At 46.6% G+C, this 19708-nt stretch overlaps 1 protein-coding gene across 2 annotated transcripts in view; it reads left to right on the top strand.

Moving 5' to 3' along the window:
- The window catches only part of PHAF1 (phagophore assembly factor 1), a 271043-nt gene that overhangs the window by 157508 nt on the left and 93827 nt on the right, over positions 1-19708 (top strand). For both annotated transcript variants that reach the window (XM_086947677.1, XM_086947678.1), the window contains exons 4-5: positions 14549-14592; positions 18785-18864. In XM_086947677.1, the coding sequence (XP_086803803.1) occupies positions 14549-14592; positions 18785-18864 (124 nt within the window). The remainder of the gene's footprint in view (positions 1-14548; positions 14593-18784; positions 18865-19708) is intronic.

Below are 19708 nucleotides of genomic sequence, written 5' to 3'. Positions count from 1 at the left end.
CGCTATGGAACCTTAATGTGGTCTGTACTAGACTCCTGTGCCTCTCATGGAAGGTCACCTTCCTGGTCTCTGTTTCTTCCTGAAGGCGCATTAGCGAACTACAGGCCTCCACACTAGAAAAGTCTTTGTTCCAATTCCACAATGACAGGGTCCTTCTTAGACCTAATTCAAGGTTTCTAGCCAAAATGTTATCCTCTTTTCACCTAAACCAGACAATGGAGCCCCCCCCCCCCCCCCACCCACACACACCAGACTTGGTAGCTGAAAGGGCTTTACATACATTTGATGTTAATTGACCCTTTCTGTACTACCTTTATATGACCAAACACTTTTGCAAAACTCTGTTACTTTCGATAAACCTCACAAGGGCTGTCTTGTATCAAAAGCAGGCATAGCTAGTTGGATTGTCAAGTGCATCCAGACTTGCTACCTCAAAGCTAAGTGAACCTTCCCTCCCCCAATAAGGCCACATTCTGCCGTCAACAAGGGAGCCACTACAGCTTTCCTCTGGAACATCCTTATAGCAGACATCTGTAAGGCAGCGACATGGTCAAAGCCACGTACCTTCGCCAAACACTATTGTATGGTAGTCCTAGTATACCAACAAGCTATGTCTGGCAATACCATCTTTAGGACTTTGTTTCAAACATCTGCACCATCCACTGAATGACCACTGCTTATGGGAATACTGCTTTAATCTGTGCAGAGCACATCTACAGACACACAGCTATGAGCATAGTATGTTACTTACCATTTAAGTATCTGTTCGTAAACTGTAGTGCTGTAGATTCACATGTGCTCACCCACCTCCCTGGAACACAGTGATCGTTTTAACTCCTGATTCCCTGTACACAACGTCAGACATACTCAGCAAATTATCTCTACTTACTGCTTCATCCGTACGCTCATCCGCTGTGTGAAAAACAATCTAGCAATCTCCATCCCTGCCTGTGCATTGTGGGGTCCCTCAGGGGTCGGCACTAAGTCCGACCCTTTTCAACATCTTTGTGACCCCACTTGCCAGACTTATTAGATCTTTCGGGATGGAGGTAGTCTCCTACGCCGACGACACCCAGATCTTGGTCTCCCTCTCCCAGCCTGTCAGCTCGGTTGCCTCCAATTTAAGACTCTGTATGAAGGCAGTCGCTCAATGGATGGTATGCAATTCATTGAAATTAAATGGTGAGAAGACGGAGATCCTGGTGTTTGGAGGAAAGGAGGACATTTGGTCGGCAAATTGGTGGCCCGCATCATTGGGAGCATGCCCGGTACCTGCTGCCCTAGCTAAAAATCTGGGAGTCCTGATCGACCCTACCCTCAGTATGCGTCAGCAGGTGAATAGAACTGTCTCCACCTGCTGGGGCTTAATCTACATCTTGAGGAAGATTAAGCACTATCTATCTCAGCAGGCGAGAAAGCAAGTCGTGGTTGCACTTATAGGCTCCCGACTTGATTACTGTAATGCGCTGTATGCAGGACTCAACAAGGGGTTGCTTCAGCGACTACAAATGGTCCAGAATGCGGCGGCCAAGTTTGTGTTAGACCTACCCAAACGTGCGTCAGCCACTTCTGCAAGGAAATCTCTACACTGGCTCCCGATTGAGGACAGGATTTCCTTTAAAATAATGTGTCTGACCTATGGGGCCTTAGCAAGAAATAGGTCAGGTGGATAAGAGACCTTTTGGTTCCTTATATCCCCTCCAGAAATCTGCGTTCCACTAATAAGTCTCTGCTATCAGTACCCCGTGTCCGCAGAGATAAATGGGGTGGCAGAGCTTTCTCTAGCTTAGCACCAAAAATGTGGAACGCTTTACCTGTGAAAATTAAGTCCCCTCCTACTATGCAGTCCTTTAGAAAGGCCCTGAAGACTCGGCTATTTGCCAAAGCCTACCTGTAGTTTTGTTTTGCCCTCTTTTGAACTTTTTTGATAGGCGCCTTGATGCCTTCGGGTTTTAGTTGCGCAATATAAGTTATTTTTCATTCATTAGCAATTGAGTCACAAGTATTGCTAACTAAGGAACAAGTCACACCATACCTCGTGACTCAAAAAAAGTTGCAAACATCCAAGCTCAACTCTAGATTGCAAGACTATGCAGAGCATGTGAATCTACAGCTATGAACAGATGCTTACGGGTAAGATATTCCATATACATGGATAAAGGGACACTTGCTCACCCCTCTTCCTCCGTTGGCCTTTTAAGGTGTCATCCACCCACCACAGCATTCATCATGTGACAATAGGTCAACTCTTATTCATCCATTGACTATCTTGCACTGCGATTGACCGCATTATCACGTGCCCAGCTGCTTGAAAAGGAGCGCACTCGAGTGCCAGGGTTGGTGTGCCTTGGAGGCTGAGCCACTAATTTTTTAATATACATTCTTGCTAATTTCGTTGCGTATGTTTGCAAAACACAACAGTTGCACACTTGCCAAGGCTAAATCGGCCAGTTTGATTTGTAATCGTTATTTAGGGCTAAAGTGTAAAGTTTACTGCTTCAGATGATGCTGAGTGAAATAATGTCTACACGGGTAGATTTCTTGGCGCTGCATCCTGCTAGAGCACATGAAAGGTCAGCTTGTCTCTTGTGCCAACTAAACCTAATCTGGTGCAACGCTGTACGCATGCCTCCTCCAGCTGGAAGAGCATAAAGGGCAGATTCTTAATTCTCGTTCAGACCTTTACTCCAGGCTCTTTTGTGGATCTGGAAAACTGTCAGCAGTTGTAACATTAAATGTTGCAGATAATTTAGACTGTATCTCTCCCCCACCCTCCTTCTCACCAATTTCATGTGCAGACTGTATCTAATGGAGCACTCTAGAGTCTCATAAACTTGGCAGAGTGTGCCTCCACTCTAGGAGCCATTGCCTGAAAATTAGACCTACCAAGACAGTACTAAGCAGCCCATCTTCCATTCCTATTCAGCCTGAGTGATCTCATATTTTTAGCATCCGAGAGTGGCCCGTAGAATGCGCCTCGTGTAGGACTATGGCTCTATGCGTATTATGTTACAGGAAATACTGTTACAAAAAATACTGTGACAGAAAGTAACCTGGTACAGTAAATCTGATAGGAAACCGTTTTCCAGTCTGATGTTTTCTAAGGGCATAAATTCATGAATAAGTATTCTATCACAATAGCTATTAAGTAGACCTGGGTGATTTATGTTTAAGCAGCCATTTTGAGGAAATTCTCATCTCCTTTCAGCACAACATTGAAAGCAGATTTTTACCCAAAGTGCAACAAAATAAAAAAATTCGAAAACTACTGAAGCTCACGAAACATGCCGACAATACACCATGAAAATGAAAAAAACTCAGTTTCTTAAAGCCGGACAATCCTGCGAAACTCACACCAAATCTCACAGCATTTAATTTACTACACACTAATGGAAACCTATATTTCTTTTTATCACTCGAGAAGACCGGGAGAACTCTGCATTGGCTCAGACGTTTTTCACACTAATTATTCAAATGCACATTAAACTGGGGTACCAATTCCGCAACACCGCAATTTGGAGGTATTATTTTTGGAATTCAATTTAAATGTCTTTTATTTTAATTTCTTTTTTTTTGTGCTATTCAGAGTAGTTTGTTCTTTGGTAGTCTCACCATTTGCAATTCTTAACCTCAGTACATTCTTTCCTATGTCTTCATTCTTTTAGTAAGCATTCTCACTTGCATTTTTCTTTTAAATTGTGCCATTTCTTGTTGACATTCCTCTGAACTAAAATAATTCACAGGATTTCTTTATAGTGAGCCTTCGTGAGGGAGTTGTATGACAGAATATTTATTGCTCTAGCACCAAGATTATTATTTTTTTGACTCTTGATGATTGTTGCTTCCGCCACTGTATTCATGATGGACACATTTGAGGATAGCTCAGCAGTTCGACCAGTAAGCCTAAGCCCCATTTGTCACTCCGCTAACGCAGGCTTGAACTCGGTGGGACCACTCTTAAGACTTCAAGACCAAAAATGAGAATGCCAATCATTATTCCTTCTTTCTTGGTAAATAAATGCACACTACCGTTTGAAAATCTAAATAAGTAACTTATGCGTCTGGCTCAGTATGAGTTGTGGTCACTCTTATTCTGTTTATTCACATTTGCCCCTGATGGTCTTCACCACGTTCCATACAGAGGATACCCGTCTCTGAGTATGAATAGATTTGAAGCTCCTTCCTGAGCAGTGTAAGGTTTAGACCTTGCAAGGACATGGTTCAGGAGTGGATTCTCCATTAGGGCTATGGGGATGAGCCCCCCTGAAATTTCTTCACATTCCTATACAAATATTAAATAGGTCGATTTGTTTAGAGAAACTATTGTATCTCTAACCAAATCGATGTTTTTATGTGTAATCTGGCTATCCCTGGCTGCCTGACCCGCCTTGCTCTGAAGCAGGAGATAGAAGTCAGAGCAGTAAATCAACTTTCTGAACTGTGACGCACGACACAGGGCTTATTGTTCTAAAGGCCTTTATTGTCATTGTAGGCTGTGGCAGTATCCTCTATTGGCCAGTGATGCTTTCAATCACGGTTTCGAGCGCTGGGGACTCCGTCCCTGCATGAGAGCAGCCGTCCGTCATTTACAGGCGTAGATCCCACCCTTTCCCATTTGTCACATGTAGGAGTGGATGCAAGAACGTATGTTTTGACGCCTTGTTCTCTGCAATGCTAAGTGTTAAAATGCCAATCTCCTGGAATGTATATTGTGCTGAGACCTCGCTTGCCCTGTTAAAACTGGAGCTGCTGCATTTATTCCCCCGTGAAATTGATCCAAAAGACGAGCAGGCCAGGGTTCTTGTTTCCTTGTGAAGTTGATCTAAATATCCGAGTCAAGCGCAAAACGAGAGATATGTGTTTACAGTAGGCAGTTATCTACTGTATGACATTAAAACTGACCCGATCTTCATGCCCTCAACAAAATGAATGCCAATAACATGGATTGATTTGCGAACAATGTGTTAAAAACTTTAAGGCAATGCTGGTCAGTGGTTTAGTTCCTCTCTTATTTCATGTTTTCATTATTCAGGCCTTCCTCAAGAGTTAGCGATTTAATTTATGTTTTTTCCGCGCGTACTTTGAGCCTTGCCAGGTGTTTATGAAGGGCTTTGATTGAGAGCTCTGATCCTGAAGCCAAAGGAAAATGCCTGTCAATGGGTTGGCCTCTCTGCAGAGCACACAGAACAATGATCATGTAATCCAGTTGTAATTGCAATTTTCTGAAAATGTGTGTGAAGGGGTGCACAGATGGCAACATATTTACAGGTCAAAAGTTGAAGGAAATTGCTTAAATTGGAGTGAGTGCAGTGTATGTTTGGAAGTGGTCAAGTGAGGGAATGCAAGGAAGTGTATTCGGGGAAGAGTGAAAAGAGGGTGCTGAAGAGGAAAGAAAGGTGGTTGAAGATGTGCAGATGGACGAGATGTGCAGCGAAAAAGGACATACATATTTAACATAAAGCACACATAACTGAAGGCCAAAACTTCTTCCACAGGACTCAATTCTATTGAAATCTCAGAATTGAAACATTTTTAAGGTCAATTATTTATAACAAGTCCTTGTTGTTACTCATTTACCTTAAACAGCTAACAACCATTGTCAAAGCCAATCGTACGGACAGGTTATAGGTGTATGCCAGTTGTTGCATTCTATATCTGGATGCAATTACATCTCGGAGAGAAACCAAAATACTGGTCAGGTAGCACACTATGGGAACCACAGAAATTTATTTGACATGTTCTTGTTTAGAGGGCCCCCACATTTTTCTTCCCACTTAAAGACTTGTCTTCACATATTTCTATATGACTGATTGCAATCAGCAGCTGTGGGTCCTTCTCGAACCCTGGTTAGAGCATTTTCTTCCAAACTTGATGCCGCATGCAGTGCAAGACACTGGGCAAGCACACACTGAAAAGGCTGAAGACGCATTGTACAATTTGCACATTACAATAACTGTTGAACATATTAATGCAGTGAGATGTAGGGCAGTTTTTAATGTGTTTAATATTTCAAGACTATACGTTCCCACTGCTTAATAAGTCATGCTTTATCACTTAATTACTTTGCTTTAAAATTCACCGTTTGCCAATCTTTTTTTCAAATTTTTTCTCTGGAGTAGGACGCAGCCTGGATCCCACGTTTGTCCGTTAAGCTTGCTTGCGTCGCTCACTACATAAAAGTCATACCAAACTTATATTCCCCACCACTCTCAAATGTCACAAGCTGCCATTGGCATGGTTGACATTCTCCCACACCCCCTTATCCTTTTACTTGCAGGCCTCAGTTGTACGTAAGTAACCAGCAAAAAGTGCTCAATGGAAATGTTTGAATTTATCTGAACCACTTGCAATTTATCTTCGTGCCTTCCATGATATTGTTTTTAACTTGTCTGTGTTTATAGAGAAGGGGACCAATCATATCAAACTCTGCATCAATACTTTTGTGTTAGGAACACCCCTTCCCAAAGAGCCAGGCCATGTCAACTTAGAAAGGAACACAAGCCACCCCAGAGCTGTGTTGTGCAGCGCGCGTGCCTGTGGTGCAGTGAGGGAGAACCTGCGTCTGTGCGCAGCCATACTACTTTAAGTGAGCTTATTTAGACAGCAAAAAAGTGATAGATGGAAGTGCTTGAATAATTCTGAACACTGGTAATTAACCCTGGTGAATTCTATACCATCGTTTCTTAGCAGTCCATTCCAGACGTGGACCAACTACCCGCAAATTAGTCATTGTCCTACTCCAATCGGAACAGTCGTACGCACACTGCCAGTCCAAGTTGGCTGCATGTAGTACACACATTCACTGAACAAGCTAGCTATAGATTCTCAGCCACATACTTGAGTCTGCATATCCATTTCATCTGGTAGACCAAAAGAACAGCAGAGATTGATTATGTCTTGGGCTGAAAGTATGCCACTGTGGCAGTTCCTTGTGATACCGTCGGATAAAATAGCCACCGGTGTTAATACTACTTTTCAACTTTTAAGCACTGGATGCCACCCATTATCACAACCAGAATGTCTGGAATCACTTCTTTTCTAAAACATACAGTTTGGCGAACGTAGTGCCAATTCCCACTGGTTCTTCCAGACACATGGTCCTTATTCAAGTAAATAAATTATGCAGCATGTTCCTACCTAAACCAGCAGTAAACCAAAAACAAGGCTTAGGGAGGTGTGAAGCAGAATGGCCTTTCTTCCAGCCGCTTTTAACAGCTGTCCAATGGTAAAATCAGCAAATCTACCTCTCCTCTCTCAGGAGGCCTCCCTGCTGTACTTGACCTGGCAGGAAGCCTTGTGCTCTCCAGTTGACCAGACATTTGTAAAGAATTGCTTTTGGGCAAGGGGGCTGCCTCATTGGCTCAGTTTATCACGCAGTGTTCTCGTGCCCACTGTGAAGAAATACATTAAATTGTGCAGTTCCGACAGTTGGAGCTTTGGGGCTTCTAATCAAGTTTTAATGGCTCCAGCTGTCTGTTGAGGTCATAACTTAATTGTCACACAGATTCGGTGATTCCCTGGATACAAGAAAGGGATGCAGTTGGCAGTGCCTGTTGATGGGAAAGCGGATTACAATGCTAAATTGCTCAAAATGCTGAACTCAATTACAGGATTACATCACCTTTCAAACCATATTTTGAGCTACAACTACTAGTTATTATTTTGTTAGCCTTTTATTATTTTGGTGGAAGATCCACTCTCTCAGGTACTCCTTTCATGTAACAAAAGTGATTTAGCATTTTAAGCTGACTTTTATTCAGCAGAAAATGTTTAGGCCTCCCCCATAGTTGATTGTGGGGTACGAGAGTTTGAGGACAATCTAAAAATGCCACAATTTTTCTCACTATTTTCTTTTGACTCTCCTTTACGCTGATCATTTACTCGTTTGTTTTTTGCAAAGACTATTAATAAACCTCCATCCAGCACTTGGGTTTTGTTTGCCTTTATAGAAGAAATAACATTGTGGTTTCTGATTCACAAATGTCAACTTTCTGCATTGCGTAATTGATGTGCTGTGAGGTAGGATTAGCTCTCCATGTGCGTTATTGATATGCTGCGGGATAGAAGTAGCTGTGTGAGTTGCATAATTGTTATGCTATGGGGTAGAAATAGCTGTGTGAGTTGCGTAGTTGATATGCTGTGGGGTAGAAGTAGCCGTGTGAGTTGCATAGTTGATATACTATGGGGTAGAAGTAGCCGTGTGAGTTGCTTAGTTGATATGTTGTGGGGGTAGTAGTCATGTGAGTTGCATAGTTGATATGCTATGTGGTAGAAGTAGTCATGTGAGTTACATAGTTGATATGCTATGGGGTAGAATTAGCCGGGTGAGTTGCATAGTTGATGTGCTGTGGGGTAGAAGTAGCCGTGTGAGTTGCATAGTTGATATGCTGTGGGGTCGAAGTGGCCATGTGAGTTGCGTAGTTGATATGCTGTGGGGTAGAAGTAGCCGTGTGAGTTGCGGAGTTGATATGCTGTGGGGTAGAAGTAGCCGTGTGAGTTGCGGAGTTGATATGCTGTGGGGTAGAAGTAGTCGTGTGAGTTGCGGAGTTGATATGCTGTGGGGTAGAAGTAGCCGTGTGAGTTGCGGAGTTGATATGCTGTGGGGTAGAAGTAGCCGTGTGAGTTGCGGAGTTGATATGCTGTGGGGTAGAAGTAGCCGTGTGAGTTGCGTAGTTGATATGCTGTGGGGTAGAAGCAGCCGTGTGAGTTGCGTAGTTGATATGTTGTGGGGGTAGTAGTCATGTGAGTTGCATAGTTGATATGCTATGTGGTAGAAGTAGTCATGTGAGTTACATAGTTGATATGCTATGGGGTAGAATTAGCCGGGTGAGTTGCATAGTTGATGTGCTGTGGGGTAGAAGTAGCCGTGTGAGTTGCGGAGTTGATATGCTGTGGGGTAGAAGTAGCCGTGTGAGTTGCGGAGTTGATATGCTGTGGGGTAGAAGTAGCCGTGTGAGTTGCGGAGTTGATATGCTGTGGGGTAGAAGTAGCCGTGTGAGTTGCGGAGTTGATATGCTGTGGGGGTAGAAGCAGCCGTGTGAGTTGCAGAGTTGATATGCTGTGGGGTAGAAGTAGCCGTGTGAGTTGCGGAGTTGATATGCTGTGGGGTAGAAGCAGCCGTGTGAGTTGCGTAGTTGATATGTTGTGGGGGTAGTAGTCATGTGAGTTGCATAGTTGATATGCTATGTGGTAGAAGTAGTCATGTGAGTTACATAGTTGATATGCTATGGGGTAGAATTAGCCGGGTGAGTTGCATAGTTGATGTGCTGTGGGGTAGAAGTAGCCGTGTGAGTTGCGGAGTTGATATGCTGTGGGGTAGAAGTAGCCGTGTGAGTTGCGGAGTTGATATGCTGTGGGGTAGAAGTAGCCGTGTGAGTTGCGTAGTTGATATGCTGTGGGGTAGAAGTAGCCATGTGAGTTGCGTAGTTGATATGCTGTGGGGTAGAAGAATCTCTAGAAGTTGTGTAGTTCTAATGAGGTGGAGTAGAAGGAGCTGTTTCAGTTGCATCGTTGGTATCGAGGGGAAGGAGCTAGATGGAGCTGGGTGAGTTAAGGGTCGCCTCAAACGTTTGCAGTGCTAGGAATAAAAGAAAAATCCTGCAGTATATTGCTGTGTGGTAATACAAAGAAATGCCTGTTACTCAATGAGGCAAACACAAGGAGGGAAAGGACGGAGCGCTGAAACATTTCAGACACTCACCCCCAGTCACAGATCTGGGTTGAATCCATCATCTTTCTTACCCCACTTTGCCACCCCAGTTCAGACACAGCTCTATGTGCAAATCAATCTTGACCCTGTGCCTCATGGGAACAGTCCAGCCCAAACTGCCAAGCCAGATCTTCCCTGGACCGGAAACAGGCATCCTGGAACCGGTTTCTGGGTAGCACCCTTCATCAGCCAGTCTAGCTTGAATCCAGTGGCAAAGTGAGCAAGGGACCCACGCCTGGGCATACCCTGCCAATTTAGGGGGAACTAAGGAAGCACAAGGAGATTATGGACGGAGCGCAGAAACTTTTCACGCACTCACCCCCAGTCAGAGATCTGGGTTGAATCAATCAATCAATCATTGACACTTATATAGCGCGCTACATACCCGTAGGGTCTCAAGGCGCTGGGGGGGGGTGCCGCTACTGCTCGAACAGCCAGGTCTTCAGCTTCTTCCTGAAGGAGAGGTGGTCTTGGGTCAGGCGCAGGTCGGTCGGAGGGAGTTCCAGGTCTTGGCGGCCAGGTAGGAGAAGGACCTTCCTCCTGTAGTCGCTCTTCGGATGCGGGGGACGGCGGCAAGGGCGTGGTTGGCTGATCGGAGGTGGCGTGGGGAGCGTAGAAGTTGATCCGGCTGTTGAGGTAGCTCGGGCCTTGGTCGTGTAGGGCTTTGTGTGCGCGGGTGAGGAGGCAGAAGGTGATTCTTTTGTTGACGGGGAGCCAGTGAAGGTCTCTCAGATGTCCGGTGATGTGGCTGGTTCGTGGGATGTCGAGGATGAGTCTGGCTGAGGCGTTCTGGATCCGCTGGAGTCTCTTCTGGAGCTTGGCGGTGGTACCGGCATAGAGGGCGTTGCCGTAGTCCAGTCGGCTGGTGACGAGGGCCTGGGTGACGGTCTTCCTGGTCTCGGTGGGGATCCACCAGAAGATCTTCCGTAGCATGCGTAGGATGTTGAAGCACGCCGAGGAGACGTTGTTGACTTGCCTGGTCATGGAGATGGAGGAGTCCAGGATGAAGCCCAGGTTGCGTGCATGGTCTGTCGGTTTGGGTGCGGTGCCCAGGGCGGGAGGCCACCAGGAGTCGTCCCAGGCGGAGGGTGAAGAGCCCAGGATGAGGACCTCCGTCTTGTCAGAGTTCAGTTTCAGGCGGCTGGTCGTCATCCACTCGGCTACCTCTTTCATCCCTTCGTGCAGGTTGGCTCTGGCGGAGGCGGGGTCGTTGGTCAGGGAGAGGATCAGCTGGGTGTCGTCGGCGTAGGAGATTATGCTGAGGTTGTGTTTGCGTACGATGGCCGCGAGGGGGCTCATGTAGACGTTGAAGAGGGTGGGGCTCAGAGATGAACCTTGAGGGACGCCGCAGATGACTTCGGAGGCCTCTGACTTGTACAGTGGTAGGCGGACTCTCTGTGTTCTTCCGTCGAGGAAGGAGATGATCCATTCCAGCGCCTTGTCCTGGATTCCGATGTTGCTGAGGCGCTGTACTAGGGTGCGGTGGCAGACCGTGTCGAATGCCGCGGAGAGGTCTAGGAGGATGAGGGCCGCTGTTTCTCCATTGTCCATCAGGGCTCGGATGTCATCGGTGGCGGCGATGAGGGCGGTCTCGGTGCTGTGATTGGCTCGGAAGCCGGACTGTGAGGGGTCGAGGGATCCGTTCGTCTCGAGGAAGGCGGCCATCTGCTTGTTGACGGTCTTCTCGATGACTTTGGCTGGAAACGGGAGGAGCGAGATGGGGCGGTAGTTCTTGAGTTCGGTGGGGTCCGCTGTTGGTTTCTTGAGTAGAGCGCTGAGTTCGGCGTGTTTCCAGCTCTCAGGGAAGGTGGCGGTGTCGAAGGATGTGTTGATGATGTCTCGCAGGTGGGGTGCGATGACAGCGTCGGCCTTGTTGAAGACGTGGTGAGGGCAGGGGTCGGTCGGTGATCCGGAGTGGATGGAGTTCATCGTGCGGATGGTGTCTTCGGTGCTGATCGGGGTCCAGGCGAGGAGGGTGGTGGTGGGGGGTGGTTGTTCGGTCATGGTGTGCGTTGGTTGGTTGTTGAAGCTGTTGTGTATGTCCGCGATCTTGTTGTGGAAGTATGAAGCGAGGGAGTTGCAGAGGTCTTGCGATGGGGTGATGTCGTTGTTTCCTGCGCTGGGGTTGGAAAGCTCTTTCACGATGTTGAAGAGTTCCTTGCAGTTGTGTGCGTTGTTGTCCAACCGGTCCTTGAATGCTGTTTTCTTGGCGGCACGGATCAGCTGGTGGTGCTTCCGGGTGGCAAGCTTGAAGGAGGTCCTGTTGTCCGGTGTAGGTTCCCTTCTCCAGACTTTCTCGAGGGCTCGGCAGTTCTTCTTGGAGCTCTTGAGTTCGTCGGTGAACCACGGGGCTTTCTTGCTGCCGGGTGTGCTGGGCGGGGTCCTCAGCGGGGCGAGCTCGTCCGCGCAGATGCTGATCCACTTCGTGAGGTTGACGGCGGCCTGGCTGGGGTTCGCTGAGCTGGCCGGAGGGTGCTGGCTCAGGGAGGTGGTGAGCTGGTCTGCTGTGATCTTGTTCCAGCTTCTGCGGGCGGCCTGTTGCTGGTGGTGGTGGGTCGTCGTTCTCTTGAAGGTGAAGTGGACGCAGCTGTGGTCCGTCCATTGAAGCTCTGTGGCGTGGCTGAAGTCGATGTCTGTGCTGGAAGAGAAGACTGCGTCGAGTGTGTGTCCGGCGAGGTGGGTGGGGGTGGACACCAGTTGCTTGAGTCCAAGATTGGCGAGGTTGTCGAGCAGGGTGCTGGTGTTGCGGTCGTTGTTGTTCTCCAGATGGAAGTTGAGGTCCCCCAGGAGGATGTAGTCAGCGGAGGGGAGGGCATGCGGGCTGACGAAGTCGGCGATGTCCTCGCTGAATTGTGTGCGTGGTCCAGGGGGTCGGTAGATCAGGGTGCCTCTGAGGGTGGTGTTCGGGTTGATGTGGATCTGGAAATGCAGGTGTTCGGCGGTGGTCAGGGTGTTGTCGGTGCTGGTCGTGAGACGGATGGTGTTCCTGTGGATGATGGCGATGCCTCCTCCCATCTGGTTGGCGTTGCGGTCCCTCCGGACGATCTTGTAGCCCTCTGGGATAGCGATGGCGATGTCGGGAGCTGAAGAGGCGTTCATCCAGGTCTCCGTGAGGAAGGCAACGTCAGGGGCTGTGGCGTCTAGAAGGTTCCAGAGTTCGATGGCGTGTCTGTGGACGGAGCGGGTGTTGAGCAGGATGCACTTGAGGTGGGTGCTGCTGGTGTTCGACTTGGCGGGTGCTGGTGCGAGGCAGGTCCGGATGCAGGTGAATTTGCAGGCGTGGCAGCTGAAAGGTCCGTGGGTACGTCGTGGAGTGGCTTGATGGCAATCAGGGAGTCGGCCGGTGTTGAGTGCGATGAGGGTGGCGGCGGAGTACGTCAGGCGGGTCGGTCGGGGTCTTCGGGGGCCAGGGGTCCTGGCGCTGGTCGCGATCCGGTCGCGGACGGGCGCAGACGGGCTTACCTTTGGCGCGCCTTCGGCGCACAATCGGCGCGACCGCTGCGCGTTCGCACGGTCGCCATTTAAGGCGAAGTGCGCGGGTGGGCGGAGCAGCTGGGAGGCGGGAGCGGGGAGGGAACAGAAGAGAAAAGGGGCGGGGCAAATGGCGGTGGCGGGAAGCGGGAATTTGGGAGGGAGAGCGGAGGGCGGCGAGGTAGGCGGGCAAACAGGAAGGAAACTGAAGCACGTCACAGAGGTTACATTAAATTAAACAGGCACAAATGGAGGGCAAAAATAAAAAACAAAACAGGAAGGAAAACGAAAACGATGTCACGGCACAAAAATACAGGCACAAATGGCGGGCAAAACAATGGTAAAAACAGCTAAAGAAACGATCACACGGCACAAAGATACAAGCACAAATTTAGGGCAAAACAACTGGCGAAAACCAAAGGGGAGCGACCAGGCGGTAGCGAGGCCGGCGGCGAGGCAGAAGGCAGGCAATGGGGCACACGCAGCAGCTGGTGGCCGTGCGGCGCGGGGGTGTCCCACAATCCATCATCATTCTTTAGTTCAGGGAGACCAGCTTTGAGCGGACTTAGAAGCTTTTTAGACAAGATAGAGTGCGGCTGACATGTCCTAGATTAATATCTCTTTTTATGATTTAGACATTGAGGTTACAGTTTAGAGCTAAAACAGCACCCTGTGCAGTGGCGTAGCGCAAAATGAAGGGTCCCTCTTGCAGATTATGAAGAGAGGCCCCTGAGTTTTGCATATTCCACAGTAATTAATTTGCCTTGAGCTGAATGGGGCCCCCCCCCATTTAAGGGTTGGACGGGGGACCCTGAAGGGTTGTGAGCTATCCTGCACCACAGGTGCCTGTGTCAAGCCCTTGACCCTATTGAGGTTGCCTGTTTGTTTCAGATTTGCTAGAACTTGATGGAAATTGCGTGGGTAAACACCTCATTAAAGTTGTGCACACCTCAGAAAAGGAAGTGAACATACAGAATTAGCGTGTTGTGCCCCCTCACCCCCCAGTACCGGGTTCAAAAACTTGGAACATTGCTTAAATTGCACTCCCGCTAAGCACTGTACATTGTGGTATCACAAATTGAAGGTGAAATGTTACTGCAGTAGATTTCCATGTGACTTGGAATGCATTCCAGGTACGTCCAGCCATTTGTGGATATGATCCGGTTTATTGATGCTCCAGTAGTCTGCTTTTGAACTCCCATTAAAGCTATTATTGACGTTTTTTGTTTAGATGTTGGTATTTTTTTACCACCTGTAATTTTTTTAATTTCTTTTCCCTACCTTTCTACAGAAACTGTCCTTTAGGCACAGCAATATTTCTCAGCAATATTTCTCAATTTAACCTCCTTAACTCTTATGCTTTTTCAGGTGATTGAAGTATATGACTTGACTAAAGTGAAGTTAAAGTATTGGTAAGTATATAGTAACCTTAAAATGTATGTTTGTTGTTGCTGGAAATTCAATTTACCCTCTTTCACCCCTACCCATTCCTTTGTGCATGCAGATAATTATCTCCCCTATATCGAAAACGTGAAACCGTAAAAATAGTCCCTTGTTTTTATAAAGTTTTTCCCACTGCACAAGTGTTTTCTTAGACTGGCTGCAACATTCCTAAAGCTGACTATAGATGAAATGACTGCACCATCTACTTGATGCAGCATTCACCCTCTTTACCTTGCACCTGAGAGCTGCAGTGACCACCAGTGCTCCAGTCACCTGCCAAGGTAGCATACCTCCCGTACTTGGAAAAGGCACACGGCCCCTTTCTACAGTCTCTTGGGGGCTTACCTGCCTTTAAGGTGGATGTGTAGAGTTACACATTTTAAGTGATTGTTCTCCTGAACCTACTGTTAGGTGTATCGATTGCCTTTAAGGTGTGGCGCATGCAAGCTCTGGAATGAGCTCTGTGCTGAGGTTGTCTCTCAGGCAACATCACATATTGTTGGACAATTCCGCACAGAACATGTCAGTGGTGTATGACCGATGCCGTCCTAATCTAAAGCAGGCTGTTCTCCTTACCCAACCAGAGCTCTCCGTGAAGGTTGCATCATACCTGGACTGGAATGGTCTCCTTGACTGCAGTCTTCTCTGTGCCTTACCCCTCCTTCCACTACTTTCAAAAGTTCTGAAGACCGCTTGCCCCAGACTGGGTCAGGGGAGTGTGGTATTGCAACCAGCTCAGAATTCGCCCTCCACAGTCTACCTCTGATTCATGTCTCTCTGTCCCAGCAGCATGGCAGGGCTATTCACACATGCCTACCCAGTCCAGACCTCCATGCTTCGAGACCGAGCAGAACCAACTCTGCTTATATTTTATGCCAGCTGAAGTAGTAAACATTGTTTCTTTAGCCATAGTGTTAAATCCGACCAGTATTTTTTCGCCCTGGCCTACTCACATAACATATCTATAACGTTTACCCTCTGGCCTCATCCTTGGGGACGTTTATCTTTAATGATCCCAAATCTGCGTAGTTCTATGGGAGGTGCTGCTTTGGTATCTGCTCAAAAGGTGAGGAATCTATCTTACCTTTAGTAACACTGTCTGGTGGAAATTCTCTAATCAAAAATTCCTCACTGCCCTCCCTCCTTCCCGTACTGTGGGAAAGACTTTTAGAATCCTAAAATGGGCCCATATTGACCATGTAATCTTTCTAATCTGTCATGGTTGATCCACATCTGAGAGTGCATATTGTTGAAAAAGACAACTGACCGTGATCGGGGGTTGTGCCCATATAAATATGGCTCTGTGCAGTCACTTTGAGAGGTGGTATGATGCCTTCACAGAGTCAGATTGAGCCACCTATTGGCACACTGAAGCAATTGGTAAAAGTTCCAGATCTAGACTAGTGCTTGAGGGAATTCAAAAGTTGAGGAATCTGCATTAGGCATCTGCGGTTAGATAGAGAATCCACCAGAAATAGTGTTATTGAAGGTAAGTAATTTGGTTATTGCAAAGATTGTTAACTCTTTAAATACTTTTACAATCTTAAGGATGATAGGACATCTAGGGGCATGTAAAAGTGTGACACAGTAGACCTACCCACGATTTAGCAAACTAACTGAAACTTGTGCCAGGCAAGGGTGGTGTAATAATATAGCCTTCCTTCCTTAATGCCTGATTCTGTCTGGTACTTGGGCTGCCTGTGTTCTGCAGAGAATGTAGACTAGGGGAGACTTGCATGCAGTACATTGCCGTTACCCATTGGGCTGCTTTATGCTGTCTTTCTGTTGCTCCATTAATTACAAGGCTGGGGTCTTTTTCTAGCTCTGTCCAGCTCCAGGATGAAAACACTTTCACCTCATTGCTGCCCTAAAGAGAAAGCTGTAATTTCTCCTTTACCCATCTCAACATGTATTTTTTGATTTTTTTCATCAAGGTATTACTTGCATCCTTGATTTTTCATCCATAAATTTGGGATTCTTGAACAGTATAAGTAAATTGACAAGAATGAGGACTGGGTTTTTATAGCATGGAGTTGCAGTTTGCCGTAGATTAAAGATAAGATATGGTGTGCATTTGTGATTCAAAATCCCCCCCCCCCCTTAAATCATTCTACCTGCAAATTAAAGGTGTACCATGGGTAGCATATATTTTAACTTGTTACCTTGTAAGAGTTTACTTTTCTATTCAAGAATAGGGTACATATGTCACTGCCCGCTTCCTCTACCTCTTACAGAACGCCATGGACCCAGTCCCAGTGGGATATTTTAGAGAGGTCGAGAGCCTGCAGAGAGACCTGCTGTGGGACGGGAAGCCTCGTATCGCTTTGACTAAACTCACACTTAACTGGTATGATGGGGGTATCAGCCTCCCAGATATTAAGAAATATTGCTGGGCAGCACATCTCGTAGCCATTAATCAGGGCACCTATGGTCAACTTGATGACCCTGGCTATGCCATGGACAGATGGACTCTACTGGGTGGGAACTTCAATCGGGCAATATATTCCAAGCGATACCCCCTTACAGGTCCAACTAACCACTCTTTCCACATTTGGCACTTAGTTGAACCAAGATCCTGGCTGGGAGCGAAGACTTACACTGGCAACCCCCCTATAGGACTCTGAGCAACTAGGCAGGTAATGGCAATCGGAAGGATTTGATAAGTGGGATCTTATCAGAATTTCATCGATTAAAGATATGTGGGACAAGGGCGAAGTAAAGTAATGTACCTCTCTGCAGCAGCGGTATGAGTTAGCTAACTCAGAACGTTTCAGATACACACAAATTCATCATGCACCAAAATCCTAATTCCCTGCCGGCTCCTTCCCCGTTAGAAGACAGATTGTTGGACGGACACCTACCCGACAAGGCCATATCACTAACATACAAAAAACGAATATGACAGACCCACTCTGACCACTACGTCAGAAATGGGTGCGGAATGGCCTTGAATTAGACAATGAGGATTGTCAGGAGGCAGTGTCCTCACCTAGAGTAGTGGCCATTTCGGTGAGGCTTAGGCTAGCCCAACTTAAAATCCTTCACAGAGTACATCACAGGGCCTGCTCTGGTCCGGATGGGTAGATCCGACTCAAGTAATTGGTGGGAAGGGTCATTTCTGCACATGATTTGGGAATGTGAATATATCCAAACATACTGGCGCAAGATCCACGAAGTACTGAGTGTGGTGCTTTCAGTCGTCTTATACCCTGAAGCAAGGCAATGATCTTAAATATTTGGGAGCCCACTGACTTAAATGTTTGTCATACGCAATGGGCCACGCTTGGACTTATGGTGGCAAAAAGGACTCTAGCACAAAAGTGGGGGGCGCCGCAGGCACCTGAAGTAAACACCTGGAAAGAAGACCTAGACTGGTGCATGTACAGAGAAAAGACAGTCTTCACCGCTCGTGGATGCCCCCAAAAATGGTCCAGGATATGGGACCCCTGAAACGCCTACAAAGGAGATATCTGCCCCCCCCCCCCTCCCAATTGACCCTGTTTATCCCCCAACCCCATAATTTGTACCCATTGCACACCTACACTATGTTACTCATTACTACCATTGCTGAATGTAATGTACTTGCTTCCTCTGTAATGTTTACTATATCTTGATGACTGTTCAAAAAAAAGAACTATATTAAAAAAAAAAGAATAGGGTAAATCTGGGTTTTGCCAGCAGGACATTGTCCAAGACAGTCATTCCCACAAGGGTGTTCGGCTTACTAATGTTCATTCATCTGGGTGTTGCCCTGGCCGACTTAAAGCAAACGTTTTGTATTGCGCACTCCTTGATAAAATGAACCAGTGGTTCAGCAATGGCGCAGAGGCCATGTCCTGCTTCCTGTCAGTATCACAACATTGGGTCTCAACAAATATCATCAAATAAATGCTGAATGACCACAATAATAGTAACAATAATAGTAACTATAATTAGCACCACCTTCACCAAATCTCACACACACACGTCAATTCTCAGCACCCCTCCCCATGTGCATTTATTGAATTGTATGCACTCTTTCATCTTCGTGGAGAGGCCATTCACATTCCCTCCTGTGGGACTCTAAACACACAATCTAGCCTACTTTATCATTAAATGCTGACATTGTTATGCCATTACCAAGTATCTGTAGTTGGGATAAAATGACTCTTTGTTTTTCAGTGGTGTCCATTTTAACTCTCAGGCAATAGCTCCAACCATAGAGCAAATTGATCAGTCATTTGGAGCAACACATCCAGGAGGTAAGCAAAATTATGACATTTCCAGTAATTTTTAATCTTGTACCATTTGTCGTTTTACTTGCTCATGTGATGTGAATGGGGTGAGCATTGTGTGCCTGCATGATGAATCTAATTATTACAAAGTGAATATTTTCTCTGGCTATTCCATAACCTATTCCAAAGGTGAGCTCTGTGTGTATTTTATATTCTTTTGATATGGCGCATGTTGAATGTTTTGTAAGACAGATTCACTGTAATAATGGATCGTTGTTGAAATGGGACGGCTCTGTTTCTCTTGCCAGCTTTGGGCGCGCTGGGAGCTTAATTTACAGAGGTCCTTGCATAGCTGATCTGCTTTTATCTGTAACCTTCAAAGTGTATCTTCAAAAGCTGGTTGACTAGGGGGTTTTGCTACAATAGGGCATTAATGAAACTTAAGCTGGTCACCCCTTATTGTGCAGTGGAGTCCTACTGTGGCTCGTGCCACAATTCCGTTAAGCCTTACAAATTGACACTGCTCTGTGTCATGAAACAGCATTTGATAAATAGGCCAATTATTTTTAAACCAAGAGGATTCACACTCGCCATTAGTTTGGAGAGTCCATTTCCTGATGGAGTACTTTACACATGGCTTCTAACTCAATTTCAGGAGTACGATCATGAACGAGTCACAGAGGCTGCTTCTCTACCTCCTTGATTGAGCTTGGATGAGATAAAGTTATGAATAGATCATGATCTAATCCTAAAATTCTAAAGCCAAATCGCCTGAGACCCATGGTTAGAGTTTTAAGTAGTGACCTATTTGATGAGGAGTAGGCAAGGTATATCTTTAATCTGAACAGGTTTTGAGAAATTCAGTTTTGAA

The sequence above is a fragment of the Lissotriton vulgaris genome, chromosome 12, assembly GCF_964263255.1.
Source record: "Lissotriton vulgaris chromosome 12, aLisVul1.2, whole genome shotgun sequence".
NCBI lineage: Eukaryota > Metazoa > Chordata > Amphibia > Caudata > Salamandridae > Lissotriton > Lissotriton vulgaris.
This window is presented reverse-complemented; position numbering and strand designations above follow the sequence as displayed.